Source organism: Pelecanus crispus, chromosome 2, assembly GCF_030463565.1.
Source record: "Pelecanus crispus isolate bPelCri1 chromosome 2, bPelCri1.pri, whole genome shotgun sequence".
NCBI classification, from domain to species: Eukaryota; Metazoa; Chordata; class Aves; order Pelecaniformes; family Pelecanidae; genus Pelecanus; species Pelecanus crispus.
This window is the reverse complement of record NC_134644.1, coordinates 57702816-57723989: the sequence shown is the minus strand read 5'-3', so window position 1 is coordinate 57723989 and position 21174 is coordinate 57702816. Positions and strand designations below refer to the sequence as shown.

Genomic DNA, 21174 nt, shown 5'->3' with positions numbered 1-21174 from the left:
TTCCCCTCATATTTCTTTTAGTGGCTTTTTGCTCAATCAGCAACGGATTGGCAATTGCCTCTAATGATTAAGAGGTGAGCAACCGAAGAGGAATCCCAATTATGGTGGCCAGAAAGCACACTAGACACTTGAGCATCTTTCCATTAACTAAATTCTCTACCTCTTTATATTACTTTGTGAAATTCTTCTCAGAAGGAGTTTCTATTCCACAGCCTACTGTCTAGAGGGTCCTGGATGGGGGTCTAGCTGAAGCTCAAAAGGGGCAGAAGAAGTATATGCACATGCTCATAGGTAAAAGCAGGGATGTGAAAAAGAAAAAATCTGAAGGCATATTAGAAAGAAAAGGAAAACAAAGACTTCTCATGAAAACTATGCACTCTCCTGAGAGTCTTTTCAACCACCCATGTTTTCATGAATTCTGAGTACTTCTTGATGAGGAGACTAACATCCATACAGAAAACATGACGCTTGGGAAGCCTGTGTTTCCACTGTGAATCACACACTAGCAAATACAGATGAGAACTTCAGATTTAGATGTCTGCGTGCCCATTTCAGTGCCTATACATAGATTTATATACACACAACATTCCATTTTCAGCATTTTGCCTACAATTACTAAACAGATCATTGCAGCTGCTGGTGGCTAAAATCAGAGCTGCCAAGTTAAATTTAACTCTGCAGGTGCTGATGGCAGAGACTTATTTATTATGTAAGCCTCACAACCCTGCAACCTGGGCACTCGGTGCTCTAACAGAAGCCTCCTCCTAAGTAACATTGCTCTGAATCATTAGCAACGTAGGATTAATTTTCATTGCATGTACACCAGTCACCAGTCACTTCTTCCTGAAGCACTAAATACAGGTTTAAGGCTACATCAACATTAGCAATGATTTGCTGCACTATGAGAGGACCAGCAGATGGAGGTAGTTGGCTCTGAGTCCCCTTCTTTTCCTCTACTTGCCATTCATTACTCTGTTTTCTGCACTGAATGTATGGCTCTTGAAGCTGTCCAAAGGGCTAACCATTGGTTTGGGCCTTTGTGTCTCCACTTGGCTCTGGAATGTAGTTGGTGTGCAACTGGAATGGAGCTTCCTAGTTCAGCTTCCTCCAAAAGAAATCTGGTCTACGCACATCAAACTAACATGAGGCAAACGGTGAAACCAGAGGGATTCGTTTCAAATCTGCTCTACTTCTCTAAACCAAAATACTTCAGTAGATGCAGCCTGCTATACAGTAAGATTTATTTTATGAACAATGGCTTACCTCCTGCTCACCACTTCAACGAAAACTTTTCCCTTATTAATACCAGTAAGTTTAGGTTTCTCAGCCCAGGTTTCTAATCTCCACCACACCATTTATGAAACGATCAGATCAGGAGACAAAGAGAATGCAAGTGGAATGTGACTGTACAAATTGCTCTGTATTGGAAATCTCATCCCATTCTGTTATTTACTTTTCTCCAAGTAAGATAATTATATTTGTATAGGTATAGGTATAGATATAGATTAGATGTTACATTACAAAGCCACCAAGGTTCCTGATCTTGTTAACGTGATGGTTGTCATAGTTTGTTTTGTTTTGCATGAGCAAGAGCTCATTACTGAGAACCCTTGTCATTCACATCGACTTGTGTCTTCTTAATGGAGCATTTCTGAAATGAATGGCAGGACATATACATTTCAATTCAAACTGTACCTTGGAGTCTTGGTCCCACTGAAGTCAGTGGGGCTTCAGGACAAAGGAAGCTGTATAGCTTGTGTTTTTACAGGCACGCCCTCTTCTCTTGTTTAGTGTGCTTTTAAGTAAGGCCAATAGTGATGTTCAAATCATTTTGCTTTCTGGCATTATTTCAGCTGGTCTATTTGGCTACCTTCTGTAGTAGGTTACTTGCACACTTACACTCCCCTAGGCTCAAAAGATGCTATAGTTCTTTGTATTCCTTGCAGTGCAGTAGGATGCCATGATGCAAATACACAAGCCTTACACTGTCTCAGTTAGCTAGAATGGGTATAGTTTGCTGTGCAGAAGAGGTGAACTAAAAACAAGTCTTACTGCTGGGGAGGGTAATAGCAGCACTGCTTTTGCATCAATCCCCTGCCAGGCAATCCATAGACTGACACTGATGGTTGCTCTGGAGGGAGTCACTTACCCTCCAAGCTAGAGGTAAGATGCCAGATAAGCAGTAGCCTGTAAAAAGGGATTAAAAGGAGAGAGAAAACCAGGGGGGAAGATTAAGATAATTTACCCTTGTATATTGTATCCATCATAAATCCCATTGTCAGTATCTATTGTTCAAGTACCTGACAAACTTCTGTTTCTATCCTCTCCATGAAAGCCTCCATCATATGGAAAGTTGCGTACCTTTCATGGTTTTATAATAAACTGGAAGTGAGTAACAGTGCGATATCAAAGGAAATAAAACTCCAGTTGCTATTGCTGCTGGGGTTGCCTTCTGAATGTGGCTTATACAATATTTCATCTGTGCTGACACCTTTCACTCTCAATTATTTGGCTGCTGTCAAAACAAATCAATCATATTATAGCACTGTGTCTTCATGTTACCATTCCACTGCAAGTTAGCTGCATTAGCTTTGAAATATATGGAAGTATAAAATTTATCTCTATTATTTATTTAATACAACTTTTTTCCCTTGTGAGTTATCTCACAAACATAGCAAACTCAAATTATCTGATGTCAAACATTGAATATATATAAATACCACTAAGAAATTTTAAAATAATGGCACTCATGGGAACATAAATGCATAAAGATACACTTGATAAGTCTTACACTTACAACCAATGATATTCTTCTGACAAATGGAACAAATAGTATATGTTTTTAATTTTGGCTGCAACTGTCCAAAGCGCTTATATTAGATAAATGTAATTTCATAAGACGTAACTTTGAACTACCACTCCTGCTAAAGCAGAGTAAAACAAAGATTTAAAGAACTGATTTTGTTACCAGTAAAATGAACAGGGGAAAAAAAGCTCGGACTGAGTATTTTTTAAAGATGCTACAGTGCTGGGAGGGGAACACAGTCTTCTTTTACAGTTCATAAGCATTGATTTGGGAAAGGAAAAGCTAAATCTTGAAGAGAGAATCTGAAAGTGATTGCTCTGTTCAGGTTGCTAGACTTACAGTTTTCAGAGAACACGTACAAAATTTGTTCTTGAGAGGTTTTATCCTTTTAAAAAGAAACAAAATAAAAGAAACAGCTTTGAGGTTGCCAATAAGTGAATTTCCTGAAAATGTACTCCTACCATTTCCTTGCTTTTTAGACAGTATTTATGTCCTGTTACAACTGCATCTTCTAAAATACAGAGGCCCAGTATACTGGGAAAATTACAACAGGTTTATCACCTCCAGACATTTACCTCTTCTTCATTTATTACTGCTGATGTAATGGGAAATCAGCTGCACAGTACAAAATACATTCACAAATATTTGGGTCGTGAATAACTTTAAAAAAACAAGCTGAAATATAAGGGATGAACAGAAACTTTCATCATTGCTGATGTCACCAGACAGGTCATGTTCCCATTTCTAGAGCAATCTCAGTGGCAGACAGAATTTTTTTCTCAAAAAGGAAAAAAAAAATGCAGTAAAATGTTTCAAGATGCAGAAACTTTAAGATTTTAATATAAGAAAGTCGTTAAGACATCTTCAGAACTTTCCATGACAATTTAAAAAAAAAAAAAAGAAAGAAAAAGAGGAGGTCTCCAAAAAAAAGAGGTGGTGTGTGCTTCTGTGGTACAGAACCACATAGACTTGAAAGAAATTTCATTAAAAAAATTGGCTGCCAGGTGGTTAACTTGCATGTTCCATGCATTCAAAATTCACACTATTAAAAATGCCCGTAAACCCAGTGGTCAATAAAGACTCTGTTGTTTTTATGAGTCCCTAAATATATATGTGCTTGATTAGAACCTTACTGGTCTATCAGGAACACAAGTTCGTATCCAGGGAGTTTTTTAAACATGAATCATAGGGATTTTATTAATACAAACACCATGGAAAAACAAAGGAAATTAAACCACAAAGACTATAAATGTCTGACTTAAATCCACTAAGGCAAGGAAATCAAGAGTGAAGGCTGCAAATCCATCCTGGTAATCCTTCTATAACTCACTCTATTGCAGTAAGGAGTCTTGAATCAGCATGAGAATCGTATATGCATATACCATATAGATGTTCCTATCCATTTGCATGTGATCTACCAGTGCATGTAGCATGTATGCTACAATGCGGAGGTGAGGAACAGAGTGACAAACACTAGCTAGGATTTTCACTTGCATTTCAAATGTCTTGGCTTTTGTAAGATTACAGGAAGTTAAGTGCTTAACATTATTGGAACGAGTTTTCTCTACATTAATTTAAATTGTCATGGTCTAAATTCAAGAAGAAGATTAAAGGCTCCTGGAAACAGGTGCAAAGATATACTTTAAAAGCAGCATTAAAATGCATCCATGTTCTGGTTGACAGAAATTTCATTTATAATCCTGCACACAGAATATTCCTGCCAGGAGCAGTATCAGCCTGAGTCAGGGCTGAATAAAGGGGCACATTCCCAGAAATGCCCAGGTCTTGCATACCAGTCACGCCACAACTCCTAGCCTAGTGATCATGTCTGCTAGAGGGTAGTTAACCAATAGGTTTTTGGTGGAAACTTTGGAGAGGAGCGGACTATTTCTGTCTTTCCCATCTGCTTCTTGGCATACAAGTCTGGAAACTTAGACTCTGCCAAAACTTGGCTCGCAAAGTTTAAGTAGGTGTGAACACTTTGATTTCAGAATTAATTTGATCTAGATCACATCGTTACTCTTCACTGATGTCGTTCCATAACCATCAGTAGTGAAAAAATAGGCATATCCAGAGTCTATTTTGGGTGGAAGTCAACAACAGCACACAAGCATTAAGACTACTGCATTTTAATGTCTCTGATGGTAGGCCTTTAACTTATGGGGTGGAAAATCCAAACAACAAATAGCTAACACACTGGGAGTGATCAATAAACAACTAATAACTAATAAAGCCCTGAACCTTTCACATACTCTCCGTGAAGGCAGCAATTTGCCACTGAACAAGATGAGCAATTAACATGGGGCCACAGCATTTCCACAGGAGAAGCCCTGCATGGTGGGGAAAAAAACAAACAAACAAAAACCCAGCCCAGTAAGGTTCTTTCTGTACTACCTTCAGAAAAGTAGTTTTTGCCCTTTCTCCCAAAAGCAAATGTTAAGCCTTCGAAACAGTACGTTTCCTGGGAGACCAGACAGAGACACAAAACCTACCTACCCCATCTTTAGGCATCTCTGCCTATTACTTCAGTTCCCCTACAACACAGTTTGGATGGGTTACAGCTGTTAGCCTGAGGAAAGCTGCTGTAGTGGTTGCTAATCCACAGGCGCTCTGTGTATGCCACAGTGTGCTTAAGGATGCACAAATTCTCAAATTTCTTTCCATGTACTAAGGTCGCGAAGTTAGTCTTAGGGGGTGGCTAACCCCTTCTTTGTGTAAGTGAGCCCTTCACAGTGACTGCATTATGTGCAGCATTTATACAGTGATAGGGGAGGTGTATTTGGTTTGAGGGCTTCACAGAAATTGCTAGCGAGCGCAGCTCCTTTTCTTGGTTCTTGTCATTCTTGTTCTGGTTATGTTAGTACACTGCAGAAGTACCTGGGAATAAACTATTCCTCTAAGTGAAACATCATTTTGATTATTACTGACATTGGTGCTCATTAAAATACATAAGTGAAACACTGCCTTTCTGTAGACTCTGAAAGCTATTTCATGTTACTTGAAGGGGAATACAAATGAATAGGGACTGCATCACTTCAGTTGAAAGGGGAAAATGTTCTGAAATACTGGAATTTGGACTCTAGATCAGTAAGCAACTGAGGTTTGTAGTTTACTTCTTTTCTGTCTCTTTTTTGTTTTTCATCTCTCTGATTTCTGAGTTTTAAGGTCTGATTTTTAAGGTGTGTGTACATGGGGGAATGGAGACAGAGCATGTTTACTTTATCTGATGCACAATTAATGATACAAATCTACGTTCAGATGAAACAAGATCTAATAAATGTAAACAATACTTGTTTTCCTTTTTGTTAACATTCTTTACCTAACATTCATTTTGACTGATCTCCACATAAAAAAGCCTTTTAAATTTTTTTTTACCATCATCTATGTCTATTGTTACCCATATCAGTGCATTTTAATGGCTGTCTCCTAGCTCTCAAGATGTTTAATACATTTCCCCTTCCATTGTATTGCACCTAAAATATGACCTGCTGCTGTTTAAATAATGTAATTTAATGATTTCACATTTTCAGCCATGCAAGGCTTCCTTTCAGCACTGAAGCCTTTTACTAATGATTTGGGGAGATAGTTTGTTCTCATGTCTTTCAAAACTCAAGATTGAGAAAATCCTGCTTGGAAATAAATTATTGACATCCACTTTAGGACCAGTACAATGTGTAGGGAAATAAAATACATAAAGTTTCAGTGCCATGAGGCTAGAATCTCCAACTTGTTGATTTCTTCCAAGGTTCAAGTGTCATTCAAGCTCCGTATCGGTGGAGATATCTAAAATGCTGTTGTGCCACTGCTATGTGATGTAAAATATTTGAGCCAACCCTTTTCAGAAAGACTACCAAATTGTTATCTATGGTGTGCAAGTGGCCAGCAGTGAGCTGGTAGGCAACACTGCACTAGTTTCTTCTCATTTCGAATGTGTATACTATCCTAAAAAGGATAGTTAAAATACATTAACTTTTTAGCTAAAAGTGCTTTGGCTGTCATGGAAAAGTGAATGAAATGAGAGGACAGCCTTTAGCAACTCCTCAGCACTGGAATACCTTCTGATTTCTCAGTGATTTCAACATGAAATCAACAGGGTTAAAAATTATATTAAGAAAACAAGACAGAACAAACTCAGCCTGCAAAAAAGGTATCAGACGGGCTTAAGGAGAGAATGTCTTTCCATGAATATCAGCTCCCAGGCATTACTGAATACTCAAGATTAAGCAACTACTAGTCCCTTGGAGAGACTCTTGAGAAGGATCACTAAAATTAAAAAAAAAGAACACACTCCCCCCAAAACCTAGAGAAATCTGACCTGGCAAAGGAGGTGCGGAAACTGAAACTGTTCAGCCAGAGAAAAGTTTCCAGAAGATGGAAAGCTGAAACACTAGTTTGGATGATAAGAGGAAAGCTGACAGAGTGTTTTCTGCATTAAGTCAATAAGGACAGGCCAAGAAGCAATGGACTAAAAGCAACAGACAGGCAACACATTGTCTTGTAGGGTACCTGCCTCACTTCTTCCCTTCTCACCACCTCACCATTGCTATTGTGACAACTCCAAAATTTTTGCTGGTTAGAAAAGCACAGTGGTGTTCCTGCTGTAATTCTAAGAAATGGTGAGGGAAAAACAGGTGTGTAAATTTCTTGGGACAACAGCTTTCTTGGATGGTTTTTAAACTCATCTTCAGTGCTTTAGTGCTTTTAGTGGATTACAGTAAAAAGTTATGGTTGTTGATTTTATTGTTTTCTTCAAAGAACTGTTGGTGGAAAGCCAAAGTTCCATAGGTAAATCTGTGTTATGTTCAGGGATTTCTGTTTACTCTAAAGCAGATGGCTCTATTCTGCCACCAACCCTCTGGCATCTCAGTAAATTGTATTCTTTGTACATTCCTTGTGCATGTGAAATTTGCTTAATAGGAGCCAGGGAAAACATATTTTTTTAAGTTTCACAGCAAGAATTTACACATTCACCTTCCTTCCTTCTGTTCACACACATCTGACTTATTTGCTCAGGGAACAGATATGGTACAGGAGTGTGTATGGCGATGGCATAGTGTAATGAACAGAAAACAATCAAGTATGTATCAAGAAAAGTAATTTTGGAAGAGGCTTAGCCTATACCTCTTTTTACTTACAGCAACAAAATTCCTGTTGACTTAGTGGTGGATCAGGACTATATAGCAACTGAACAATCTAACACAGGTACATTTGGAAAAAAAAAATATCTTATTTATAAGTAACTGACAACTGAAGAATAGGTAATTTCACTGAATAAGTTACACTGTGTGAGTAATTTCCATATCATTAATCGCTCCATTTTACCAATGTCTTGAATTTTTAAAGAAACTCTTGTTTTCTCATTTTAAATACTTAACATATCTCCTTTATAATTCCTATCACTGAATGCTCTTTTCTCTTTCCACAAGCAAGGGTTTTCGTTGTTTTATCCAGTCATCCTGACGTCTCATACTTATCACCCTGAACCAGACCTGAAAGTCCCTGAGAAGAAAATCAGCTAAACATATATGTGGATCACACAAAACGTAGTGCAATTACTCCCTTGATCAATGTTTAGTATGAATTCAAGTACTCTGTTAGATCAGAACTTTTCTGAATTCGTACATTACTCAAAAAGTCTTAAGGGTGTCTTTTGAGTTACCTAGCTGGGGTAGTTTGCGATGAAGAGGTTTAGAAGTTTCCTGATGAGAGGAAAAAAAAGAACACAGGAGAAGACCCAGCTCACAGGAGCTGTGGACATCTATGCTTGACTGTACTAGAAATTCAGAGACAGCAGACGTGACAGGAACAGGAGTAATAAGACAGGTTAGAAAACAGCATGAAAACATGTCCCCCAGTCATCTAGGTTGACCATGTCACAGAGAGGTTTAAGAGAGATGGAAGCTGACGAATATGGCTTGATTTCACCCAAAGGGCAGGAATTACCAAAACTGTGTTGAAGCATGGGCTTCTATGAGTATACCTATAAAAGTGCTGGCTACAAACCAGAACACACATTCCATGATTATCTTTCAAATAACCACAAAAAACAGGGACCAGAAGTCAATCAGGTTCAATGGGACTGATGATACAACACAGCTAAAGATGTTCTCTGGAAACACAGCACTCTCACCTGACTCCTACCTTCATTCATGCATGCATTGGGTAGTTGGCTATATAGGAAGTAACAGAAGCTTACAACTGTGATTCAGGGCTCCTAGGAGCTATCTTGACCAAATTATTTCATTTGCTTGTGTATCAGTTTGACTTCCAAATAATGACAGTGGCACATGCTTAGACAATTGGGAGGAAAGGGTAGAGAAGATGACAAACAGCAATACAACTAAGTGAATTTGTGGGTTCTGTTCCTTTCAGCTACTTTATGGAAGGTGTGATTGCATCCACAGACAGGGAACTGCACCTGATGGTCCAGCAAGTCCTTATTTGATCCCATGCTTCTATCTACCAGTAAAGATTATAGAGAAAACCTTTTCATCTGGTAAGGTCATTGCTTGCAAAATTTACTTGGCAGCAGAGTTAGACCTTTTAGCTAGCAATTAGACACCCACGGCTAAATGAAAGAGCAAAGGTTGCCTGGCTTAATCCCTACCCGCCATCTTTGCAACATGGGGTGAATAAATGACGTAACAACTGCATGAGCTTATGTTTATTTATAATACTACATACCCAGCAACTATAACCTGGAGCACTCGAGAGTGGAAGGATACATTTTTATAATGCCTGTTTCTTCATTAAGATTTCATCACCCACCTACGCTAAAAAGCCACTTCCCCTTCACTTTGTTATATCTGCTTTTACCCATTCCTGTCCCGGCATTATTTTTTTAATCTTCAGTTCCCTACTTTACATGCACTCTCAAATTTTAAACAAGCAAAATTTGTGCATTAGTGTGTCCTTTTCATCTATGATTTATGAATGACAGGTTCTTCGGTGCAGCTTAATGGTATGAGAGAGACATTATTTTAAACATTAAAGTGAAAACCATTTGCAACTATGATAAGAGAGGTCTGTTGACATTAAACTTTTAAACATGCACAAGGTAAAGGCAAATAGCTGCTCCAACAGGTGAGAGTACTATGCATGTGGTTTGTAAGAGAGTTTGTTCAACACATGAGCTGTCCCTTCCTTTTCTCTGTTTCACAACCTGTAGGATTTGGTGCTTCAAACAATTCATCTGGTAATCAGCAGCCACCAGAGTTTAATAACTAAAAAGTACTTAGGGCACAGTGCTGAGCATTCACTCAAAAAAAATTACCGTTCCGTTCAAGGAAAACTTTTCCTACCATTTACATCAGCAAGATATATAAACAAACAAATAAACAAATAAATTGAAAGAGCTAAAGCTTTATTTTGATACTTCCTGCCCACACCTTTATCACTTTCATACTGGACAATCACTTCCTTACCATCCTCTTCCATTAAAGCTGTACAATTCTATTGTAAGATATTGGCTAATACTTATCTTGCTATACTTGGTTCAGTTCTGTTCAGCAGCAACTGCTTTCTGAGAAACAATCAACATAATTAGGAGTACTAAATAAATACATCTGTAATTTATACCCTATGTGTTTGGATTGACTACTGTTTCTAACAGTGTTAGACACATTGATTGAACAGCAGAGGATATTAGGGAAGAACAGGGATCTTACAAAACTGCTTTTCTGTCTCATTTTAGACCACAGGGAGAAAGCAGCAGATATCTTAGGGTAGAACTGTTGCAAACGTGGTAAAGCTCAGACAATGGGGAGGATACATACAGAGATGAACTTTTTGCTCATGTCTTTGGAGTCATGTAACTCCCTCAGCAGCTTGGATGAGGATGGCAGAAACTTATTGATAAAGCAGACCTCCCACAGCAAGAACGAGAATGCATACCTGGGGCACTGATGGAAGCTGAGAAAACTCTGATTTTAGAATAAAATGGGTTTTTAAAAGTGATTTTCATGCAATACTGTGTTTTTAGTTGCCCCTATTCATTCAGCTACCCTAATCAGCAGTGGTGAAACAGAATACTTGTCTTCATGCTGCCATTTGAAATTTTAAAGTGAACTGTGAGTAGGGAACATTGATCACTGATGACAGAAAAGCCTAATGAATCATTCAAGTACTTTACATTACTGATCCATAGAATCTAAGACCCATCCTCCAATCTGTTTTTGTAAAAATGCAAATATCCCTTAAGTATCTCTCAAGTATTCAAAAACAATCCAACTATTAACTTTGAATACGCATCAAGAGCGACATTTCATTGGAAATGAACTCAGTTTAAAAGAGAGAGATAAACTGAAACAAAAGGGCAAAAGAACCTACCAGAAAAATGCTAAACATGACCCACCTTGTAGATTTTGCAATGGCAAAGTCATGATGCCTCCTGCTGCAGCTGCTGCTACCAGCCCTTGGATGTTGGTGAGATTCGCTGTAGGTAGAGTGAGGACGAGTCCTTGCTGGCCCCCCAGCTGCCCAGCCATGTTGAAAGGAATAAGGATCGGCTGATTCAGGGCTGGAGTGCCTCCTGGCATCACCCCCGCTACTGCCGAGGCTAACTGTTGGGCTGTCAGTAATGGCTGTAACAAAACACAGACAGCAAGCCTATTTTACTGTGCACAGCTCGGTATTACACACTTATAACTCTTCTGGCTTGGGATCCTTTTGTGTTCCATTATAGACATGCACTGCTTCCAGTATCTTAAAGCACACATTTTCACCAATACAGGTAGTTTTGACAAACTTGGCAGGCTGAAGCTGTAAGCCTTACAGTCATGTAGCATGGTAGCAATCCCAGTTGAATCTAGACTGGAAAATTCATTACACATGCACCGAAGATAATTTATGAACACAAGAAGGCCTAACTCAAGTCAGCCTACAAGTACCTAAATGCCAGCATTTCCCAAATTTTCCCAGTTGTATACTGATCAGTAAAAGCTGAAAACACTACAGTAACAATTACCAGAAGCTATGTGGACCAAGGCTGTCCCGGGAAGTGGAAGAACATTGAGTATCTTCTTAAGAGTATGGCTGAACTTGGATAAAACTGTGAAGTGATATGGGAAATCTTTTAAAATGTTATACAGTGCCATACTATTATGCCTACATTTTGCTCTAAAGAAAATAAGTACCTGGCATAAAAGATAATGAAATGTCTTTACTAATGCAGGAGCTGCGTGTGACAGGCAGAACTGTCAGAGCCAATAAGGTTGCATTAAAATTGCACAAGCTTTTTAATATTAAATTATGTCATGTAATTCAAAAATAACTTATATAAGAAATTCAAATAATTTAACCTCCTAAATATGCAAAACTGCTTAGGTTTTATTTTAGAAAAACATACAAAAGCTAATCTTTCCAAACAAATAACTTTTAAAACATATACATGATACATACATGCTCCCTTTTAACACTAAATGCAGCCAAACAGAATCACATTTTCTACATTACACAGATCAAAGATGATCAATTGCAGTTATTTACTTTTCATCAAATTGCATGTCTCGATTAGTCAAAAGGAAAGATACTGACCTGAGGCCCAACAGGGAACGCAGGATGGGACTGACTGGGTTGGTGCTGGTCTGCTGGGCTCGTGTCAGGCAGCACTGTGTTTCCTCTGGCCTCTGAAATCCAAAGAGCAGACTGACTTTAATATCAAGCCTGGGGACTGGCACATTACCTTCTACTCTGATGTCACATAACATCAAGCTGAAAATGATATGTTAAAGTGCTTTATCAATAACTCAAGCACTCAAATCACTTATCAGCTGCATAAATTATGCTAACATTCATTCAGACCAGCCAACTCATTCAAGGAGCTACAAAAATCTGACAGCAGTGAAACTGAAGCTATCATCAACCCAGCTAATGTGGGTTGCATTATACATCAATTTACATACAGTACATGAGCACTCCGCGTGTGGGAACTGCATTTTTTACGCTTAGGTGAGCATCAGCCATTCTAATTTCTGAAAGCCAAAATTATCTGAAAAACAATCAAGTAACACCTACTTTGTATCTTAATAAAGTATTTTCTTTTGTCAGTTACTGAGGCAGCAAAGGCTGTACTATGCACAATAAAAAGGCACTATGAAAACTGAAAACAGGTATGCTTCCAAATGACAGCTTGTTTTCTAAATTGCATGTGGGGCGCGAGCAAAATTCTGTGAAACCAAAGATTTCCAGCATTTACTGAGATGATCAATATCCCACAATCGAACTATATGCTGGGCACTAATGACTTGCTAAGCACAGAACATAGTCCAGCCCTACTGGATTTCACTGAAGTCTGCAATACAGATTTGAAAAGGAAAAAGAGAAAGAAGAATGTCCTATCAGTTGTAAGAAAGTACCAAGACATTTTCAAAACTATGTCCCAATCCTCCATTTCCTCGGGGCGAAAGACTCGCATTGATTCACAAAGTTTTTCAGCACTGATGGCACGATCAGGCCCACATTTATCTTTGAAGCTGAAAGAATGACAGCAAGTATCAAAAGTAGCTGCAAGAGTACTGTGGTCTCTTAAAAAGAAAACCCTGGCAACGGTGTCAGCTTTCCTGGTTGGTACGATAGCTTCTGTTCTGTTAGTTTTTTCTGATGAGCGGTTGAAATCCCGTTCTAAGTAAACCTTAATAAGATGCTCTTTTCCAGTGTTTGTCCTATGAATAGCAAGTGCAAGGTAATTCAGAACCAGTTTACTGGCACACCCTGGTGTGGTAAGGAAAAAGGATACGATTCTGTCATACTTATAAATTTTAAAGAGGGTATTATCAGCTCATTTAAAACAAATTCTTCTATATATTCTCCAAGGGGACAGATTTATAAATAATGGAAATGTGAAAAAAAAAAAAAAACTTCAGCACATTAAGGTACAAATAAAATTGACTGCTACATATTATTCAATTGACTTCTATCTCTACAGCAAGGTGTCAATCATAACAACATTTCAGAATAGGATTAAACAGTAAACGTGCAGAGTTATTATGCAGAAATCTGAAAATCTGATTAATTTGTAATATTTTTGTGCAGTCTCAAAAAGTCAGAAATGGACGTTGCTTTGGGAATACTTACAAACGGTCTATTGAAATATCTGATTTGGAACTAATAAAAACATACAGACTTGCTGACATTTTATAAAGTGAATTCTATAAAAATACGTTTGGCATTTTAATGACCACTGTCATTTAATAATGAGAATAAGCTGACCTACTATAATCGGTGAGGGCTCCAACAACTGCCTAATAACATGCAAAAAGAGACCCAGCCACTAAATTTTTTATGTGCAATTTACTCATCCAAGTTACTTGAAAAGAAAGAAATGTAACTAGATATGTGAGACCCAGCGAAAACTGTTTCTTTCAGTTGCATTACAGTCCTAGTGCTGCTGCCACCCCTAAGACCAAAGATAGGTTTTCTTCAGCGTGAGTTCCTCTGATACAAAATAAAGTGCTATGTTACTAAACACAATTTTATCTTTGGTAATTTCCACATATTGTTATGGGGTTTTTTTTTAATCTTCTCAGCACAGCTGTATGTATAAAGTGATATTAGATCAAAGGCTCAATACCAATGAATATATCACTCCCCATTAAGATCAAATCTTATAAATCAAATTCGTTTATGTAATTTTAAGGGCTCCGAATTTTGTCTTTGTGTGTGATTAAATTAATATTAAAACAAGCTCCTGATAAGCTGTAACGTCATTAAGTTGTCCTACGAAAGCTTTGGGAGAAGAAGAAAACTGGAGTCAAATATTCACTAGAACTAGATTTTATTGCAATTACTATAGCTTGAGGTCTCAGAAAATAAGAAGTTCTGAAGAAATATGCCTGTACTTTAGTATTTTTTCCTTGGTGCAGCTATCCTAAGAACCACTGTTTTCTGTTATCTGTACCCTAGGGATTTTGCAATATTTCATCTTACAAGCTGTATGTAGTAAAAGTGGGTTATACAGGACCATAAAGCCAAAATTAATTACACTCCTTCCCTTTTGCATTGTACTAATTGGAATCACTTAGGATTACGTTCCTTTCATATGGTCACTCATCGCAGATGATGTACCTTTTTATATCAGTGTTCGAGTGCTCTACCCGTGCCTTCTAGCTCACTTTCCCTGTGATGCAGGCATCTCAGCAAAACAGCACACACTTTCACGTGCATGAATGTGGTCTTACATGGCACCCTATATGAAATTATGCACACCGTATTCTCAGACCGAAATTCTCACATTTCCTCTCCTGCCCCTTCTAATCTACCTGCTACAACAACCACTCAAGAGTCAAGATTTTTTTCAAAACACACAGGAAAATCTGCCTGCTGGGCTGGCAGTAAATACAGCAAAGCGAGGATTTCAGGGTTAAGTTCTGTTGCATCACACACAGCGACAGCATTTGTTCCTTGCTGTACGCTATCTTCAGTGAGATACATAGGTCAAAGCTCCCAGGAAGGCAAAGCAGAGCACAAAACACTGGTAGAAGGCTACTTTTCCTTTTCTGCCTTATAATGCTGACCGGGTGGATTCCTCTGATTTCAGAGGATCTGAGGAGTTGGGCAAGCTCTGTGTCACAGCTACTATTTCTGATTCACAGACTCATTGCTACTAATTTGGAAAAATACCTTCACTAAGACCATTGCCCTAAAGTGGCAGTGCACAATCCCCTGCATTGCTTTTCCCCTCTGTTTCACCACCTTTATTTGGGACTTCATCAGTTCCAGATGCTGGAATGACCTCTGCAGGTAAATTATTCCCCTGTCCAAATTCCAGTCCTCACTAATAAAAATGGCCTGTCAAAATCTAGCCTAGAATTTCCACTTCTCCAGATCCAGGCCATTACCTCCTGTTAAGCTATCTTCCAACACTGCTCAGTTTTCTATCAGCAAGGGGTATGGTGGCAAGGAACCAGGCAGGACCCATAGCAGCCCCTATGGAGCTGGGGAGCTACCAGCAGCGCCTTCTGTGTTCTCAACTACGCTTTGGAGAGACTGTACTCTCATTATGCCTCCGACTGCTGGTGCACAAGGGGCAGGGAGAAGGCAGTAACAGGACACCTACTCTGGAAAGAGAAGTAATTCTCCTTAACACCATTGCCTAGGCAGGGAGCTAAGACTTTTCTTATAACTGAGCACTGCCATCACAGCCTAAGTCAGTGAGTTTGCTCAGTAGTACCGTATGAACAGACTGGAGTGCTACTGTCATGGTTGCAGCCATGACTGTAGACAGGGCTTTAATATTTAATAAGCAGTATTCATCATATGTGATTCATCATAAATTAATTATAAATTATATAATACATACACTCACCTCTCATCCCACCAAGGGGCTGGAAGGGCATGACACAATAAAAAATTGAAGTACACTGTAAACATTGTAAAGTAACCCTCTTAAAATAAAATATTATTTAAAATAAAGCTAAGTAAAACAAAGGCAACCTTCTTCTCCCCTTATCAAAAATAAAAAAAAAAATCCCCCAAACCAAGCAAAAAACCTTGTTGAACAATATCTGGTTTAAAAATGAGAAAACCACAAGAGAAACATCAGAAGGAAAAAAAAATTCCACATCCTAAGGCCTCGGAGCCTCTTACAAAATTACAACTGTAAACCCACTAGTTATAAACAGGCTTTCCACAGTTTGCTTCCTTTTTGTTTCTTACATCTTCAGCAACACAACAGGTAATTGAGTTCTAAATGTCTTTATCTCCCAGTGCCCCATGAAGGAGAGAATGCTCTAATCCCCACTTTACAAATAAGCCACTAATGGACAGAGGGACTCGCATCCAGATTCTCAAATCAGCACCATTTAGGCACCTAGACCTCCTGAGCTGTAGTTAGACTGTTCAGGAAAGCATGGGTCAAAACACAAAACTGCTCTGCGACTCCTTGGGAGCCCCAGGGCTACCGGCAGCTGTGGCAAGGTGAACCTGCACGTGCTCCCCAGCACCCTGCACTCGGATGCACTGCCTGTCCCAGCGGCCCTTGTCTCACACGATGTCCGATGCTTGCAGGGAACCTGCAGCTGACTGGCAAATGTGACCATAGTGAAGAGCATTACAGGATATATGATGGAGTGCATTAAATATGTACATCCAGTTCTGTCCTGGACCTCCTGGTTCATCTGCAGATGTGTGCTTGTGCCTGCTCAAAGGCACGATGCACACTGGCGGCTCCTCTCAAACTCTGCACCAAAGCTCACTCAAAGCCAATGCTCAAACCACAGCATAGGACTAGCCTCGGCAGATGATCTGGGCATAACTAACTTCCTCATGGTCTTCAAGAATGAATTGTGTCACATTTGTATCAGAACCAGGGTGATACTGGGCCACCCCTCTTTAGTACTCAATGCTTTGAAAAACAAGCAGGATCAAATTTAATAATACTAGATTTTCAGTAATCAAAAGAATATATAAATCCTTTTGAGATATCCATTTAAGCAAATATTTTAAATGAATAAACATTAATAAAAGAACACAGCATTTCAAGCAACAGTGCATATTAAAATCCTTAGATACAGTTCCACAATGTGACATTAAATTACTTGTATTTATCTCTCAGTAACTGTAACAATAAGAAATCAAGAGCAGACTTTTTTCTTACTCATTGAGCCAACTCACATCAAAGATACAGCTTTAAGAATGAAATCATTAAAGTGAAAATACTGCCTGTGATAAAAAATAGTCTTACATTTTTAAAACTAATAAACTCACAGTCTGAGCATGTAATATAGCTGCATTTAGATCATAAGCCCTATTATGATGAGAAAAAAAGACAACTTTTTTTAAAGAAATTAAACAGACTGACCGGTAATATTCAAATTATCAGGTATGGTGTGTGGAAGTCCATCATCTCTGACTAAAGTAACTCAACTCTTCATTAAATGAACCCCTAATTGTCAGCAATTATACCAGGAGCAATCTTGCTGAACAAGATTTAATAGCTGAAAGAAAAAGATGCAGCTGATAATGAAAAAACGTAACATTCCCTCCAAACAATCCTCGTTCTGCCATGAAGCACCATGTTGTGGCTCTTAATTTCACTATTTTCATTTTCCTGCTGCCTCAGAGGTTGGACATGTAGGTAGGATGCCTTTCCAAATCACCTCATTGTAAAATCTTAGTAATCAGATAGCTGCACAGAATTTCACAAACACATCTAAATTTTACAATTCTTGCAGGAGAGAAAATTGAGATTTTATATTGAATCCATTTTATATCGGTAGTATCCTGCAGTTATTAGAGGAGATATTCCTGTTATCGGAGCAAAGAAAATCAAGCTCAGAAATTAAATTAGAATAATGAATCACCCACTGAAAGGTATGAATGTAAGCTTGGACTTCTCGTATTTAATTTAAGTAGTCAGATAGTTGTCTTCTTCCAGGCCACAACCAAGATGTGGCATCAAATTCACTCATCTGGATTGTATAAAACTTCTCTAAGTATCAGGTTATCCCACAGATCATTAAGCAATTCACCTTTTCCTGCTGGCCTCTACTTCAGATTCCAAGCTTTTGTTTTTAGGCAGTGATTTCAGCCTCACAAAGAAAACCAAACAAATAGAGATCTGGGTGTGTGCAGAATTACTACCAGCACCTGTTAACTCTGAAATTTAACAATGTTGCAATGTCAATATTGTTATTTTACCGTTCGATCATTTTAGCAGCAATGTACAAGTACTGTGCTTATCTTCCACAATGTCAGACTGTCTCAACTTACGTACCTTAACTCTCACTCTTGATTTTCCCCTACCTATGTACAAAAACCTTCTAGTTTACCTTTGAAAATGTTTGTGGCATGATAAGGAAATGCCATATTGATCTACCATATTGACATATATGGTCAGATATGTATGTCAATGCAATATCCTGTACAGAAAAGTGAAAAATCCTGCATACAAAATGGATTGAATTAGACAGTAGAATAAATAGAGCAGATTTGCTTTACTGACTGTATCATTCAGTACTTAAGTAAATAAAACCCTACAGTTTTATACTTATCTGAAACTACCACACAGTTGCTACTGCAAAGCTACCAAAATCACTGCAGAGCACAAAATCTCGCTTTTGCCTGGTCCCTGGGGATATTTTCTCCTAAAGGATCTTCTCCTGCAAGACATATAAGGTAGCCGAAATCACTGTGCTCATTACTCGTATGCACAGAGCTTGGCTTGTATTTACACACCTGCATCTTTCTGGATCAGAACTGATAACATTAAAACTCCGTGACTGTTTATAATGAAAATCAGGCTATTAAAGTGATTCATGTTACAGAGAACTTCTCCTGGGCAGCCACCAGTTCTATTTACCACCAAACAAAAAACCTATCATACCAAGGCACAAAAATCACAGATAACACAAAAACTCAGCTCTCCCAACTGCCTTAAATTTTCTTCTTTCCCATCTTTATTCTTGTTCCTCTTTCATTGTCTTATCTTTTCTTCTTTCTCTTTTCCCCAAATGAAATTTTTTTCTTATTTGTGCCTATATGAATATTCTTCTACTTCAGATACTTCATGTGAGAAAAGAAGCGTCACTACTGCAGAAAAAGTGAAGGGATATAATTGCAAAAGTATGTTCTTTATTCAAAATAGACTCATTCTACTTTTCTTCACCCCCTAAGTACAGTGCATAAAAATCCCTTGTTAATGGTACATTCATTTTTTATGAATTGGACCCTTCGTATTGAGAGTTCTAGTTTCTTTTATACTGTATGCATTAGCACAAATATAATCACATTAAGGTCACAAAGACCCTATCAGTTTTCCCTGAATTCATACAACATTTCATACTCACTGTTTGCTGTTAGTGCTGGTGAATGCAATGATGATAAAGGTTACTTACCAGAAGACGGACAGTTGAATGCATTATTATTTCATGTTGGGCAGCTGATCCCTAGCTAAGAAGGGCAGGAGGCTCCTCTAAATTAAACTTGCCTTTCTTTCCATCTCTGGAAGCTTACTAAGTGCCAAAGAGTGAGCACATTAAAGAACATCTATTTTGGAACAACTGCTACAGTTTGCCATCTTTATAGCTAACCAAGATTTCTTTATGATTTTTACAGCATTTATCTATGCATGCGTTTTTATTCCTAACAGGGCAGAGGGCAAGCTTTTCACCAAAAGCCCAATTTCCTGACACTCAGCCTCCCCACCTGACTCCTGTACCCTCCCCAAAACAAGGTAGACTATGATGATAACTTATAATGATATATGTTGCTGTTTGCTTGGGGAATCTTGCACAATTTACCTATTATGGGCTTGGCTGCTGGCACTACAGGCTACTGAAAGCCAGGCAATACCTGTGGACAGCCTCTGGTGCACAGTAATTCAGGCTTCTGGGTGGAAGAAAAGGGTAGCATGTCTGACATCTTTTGCTTTTTACAAGTTACATTGATAGACTTATTTACAAAGGATAGGGCACAGGTAGGTGGCTGATAACAGAAATTTAACTCGCAGCTTTGACACCTTCCAGGTGGGACTGGAAAGAAAAAACTGTAAGGTGGGGAGGGGATGAACCTAGTGTCCTACCAGTCCTATGAGAGCCTGTTTAGAAATGCAAATCATCTGGTTTGGTGAGTAGGGAATATCCAGTTAAGGAAGGAAGTGTTCAGTTAAACCCAGTAAAAGCACCTGGCACTCACTTCAGCAGAGCCAGCATTTAGCAAAATGCACCCTACAATACAGGTAAACTCCTACTGGAGCATCCTGACCAGCAAGTATGGTCAAGCAACAGTGGTTTATCACTCTTGCTACTGAGTTCACTGTCTGGTTTCATCCCTGTGGTGTCTTTAACAATTTCACACTCTCTGCTGTGGTCTTTACACAGCCCTGTGGGGCAGCTCCATCAAGTGTCTCATTACAGGTTGTTCAGCTGTTCAGACTTTATTGAGACTCTTGAAAGAGCCATCCCACAGAGTGGTGTACTGTAGGAGTCCAGTCGAGATCCAGGAGGAAACCTTAACAGTGGCAGCAACTCTGTATGCAGGAGACCACACTCCTAGATCAGACTAAATCACAAAACTGGTAAGGCTACATTATAAACCTATTTAGTGGCACATGTACCTTCAGAAACTCCTAGCTACAAAAATTCTAACAGCCCTCCCCCTTCAAAAGCAGCCTGTGCTGTTTGATATCTGCAGCAAGTTCTCATGATGTGGCTCAGCAGGGTGAGCCATTATTTCAAATGAAAGTGTTGGCTGGGAGCTGCAGAAACTCATGGTATGCATGCCCCCAGATCTTGTAAATCCTGAACTGAATTAACTTCTGCCTCTTTATTATTGTCTGAAATCAATTGTAGTGACTATTTACAAGGAGCTTTTGCCAGGAGTTCCCAAACACTTTATATTTATCTGTTTTTAAAGAGCATTCAGTCTGTTGG

The 21174-nt window shown here is 38.7% G+C and overlaps 1 protein-coding gene across 1 annotated transcript in view; it reads right to left on the bottom strand.

The window, feature by feature from the left end:
* The window catches only part of POU6F2 (POU class 6 homeobox 2), a 316462-nt gene that overhangs the window by 169548 nt on the left and 125740 nt on the right, over nucleotides 1–21174 (bottom strand). Inside the window, exons 3-4 of the mRNA XM_075706085.1 lie at nucleotides 12341–12432; nucleotides 11160–11388 (exon numbers count right to left, since the gene is read on the bottom strand). Of these exons, the coding sequence (XP_075562200.1) occupies nucleotides 11160–11388; nucleotides 12341–12432 (321 nt within the window). The remainder of the gene's footprint in view (nucleotides 1–11159; nucleotides 11389–12340; nucleotides 12433–21174) is intronic.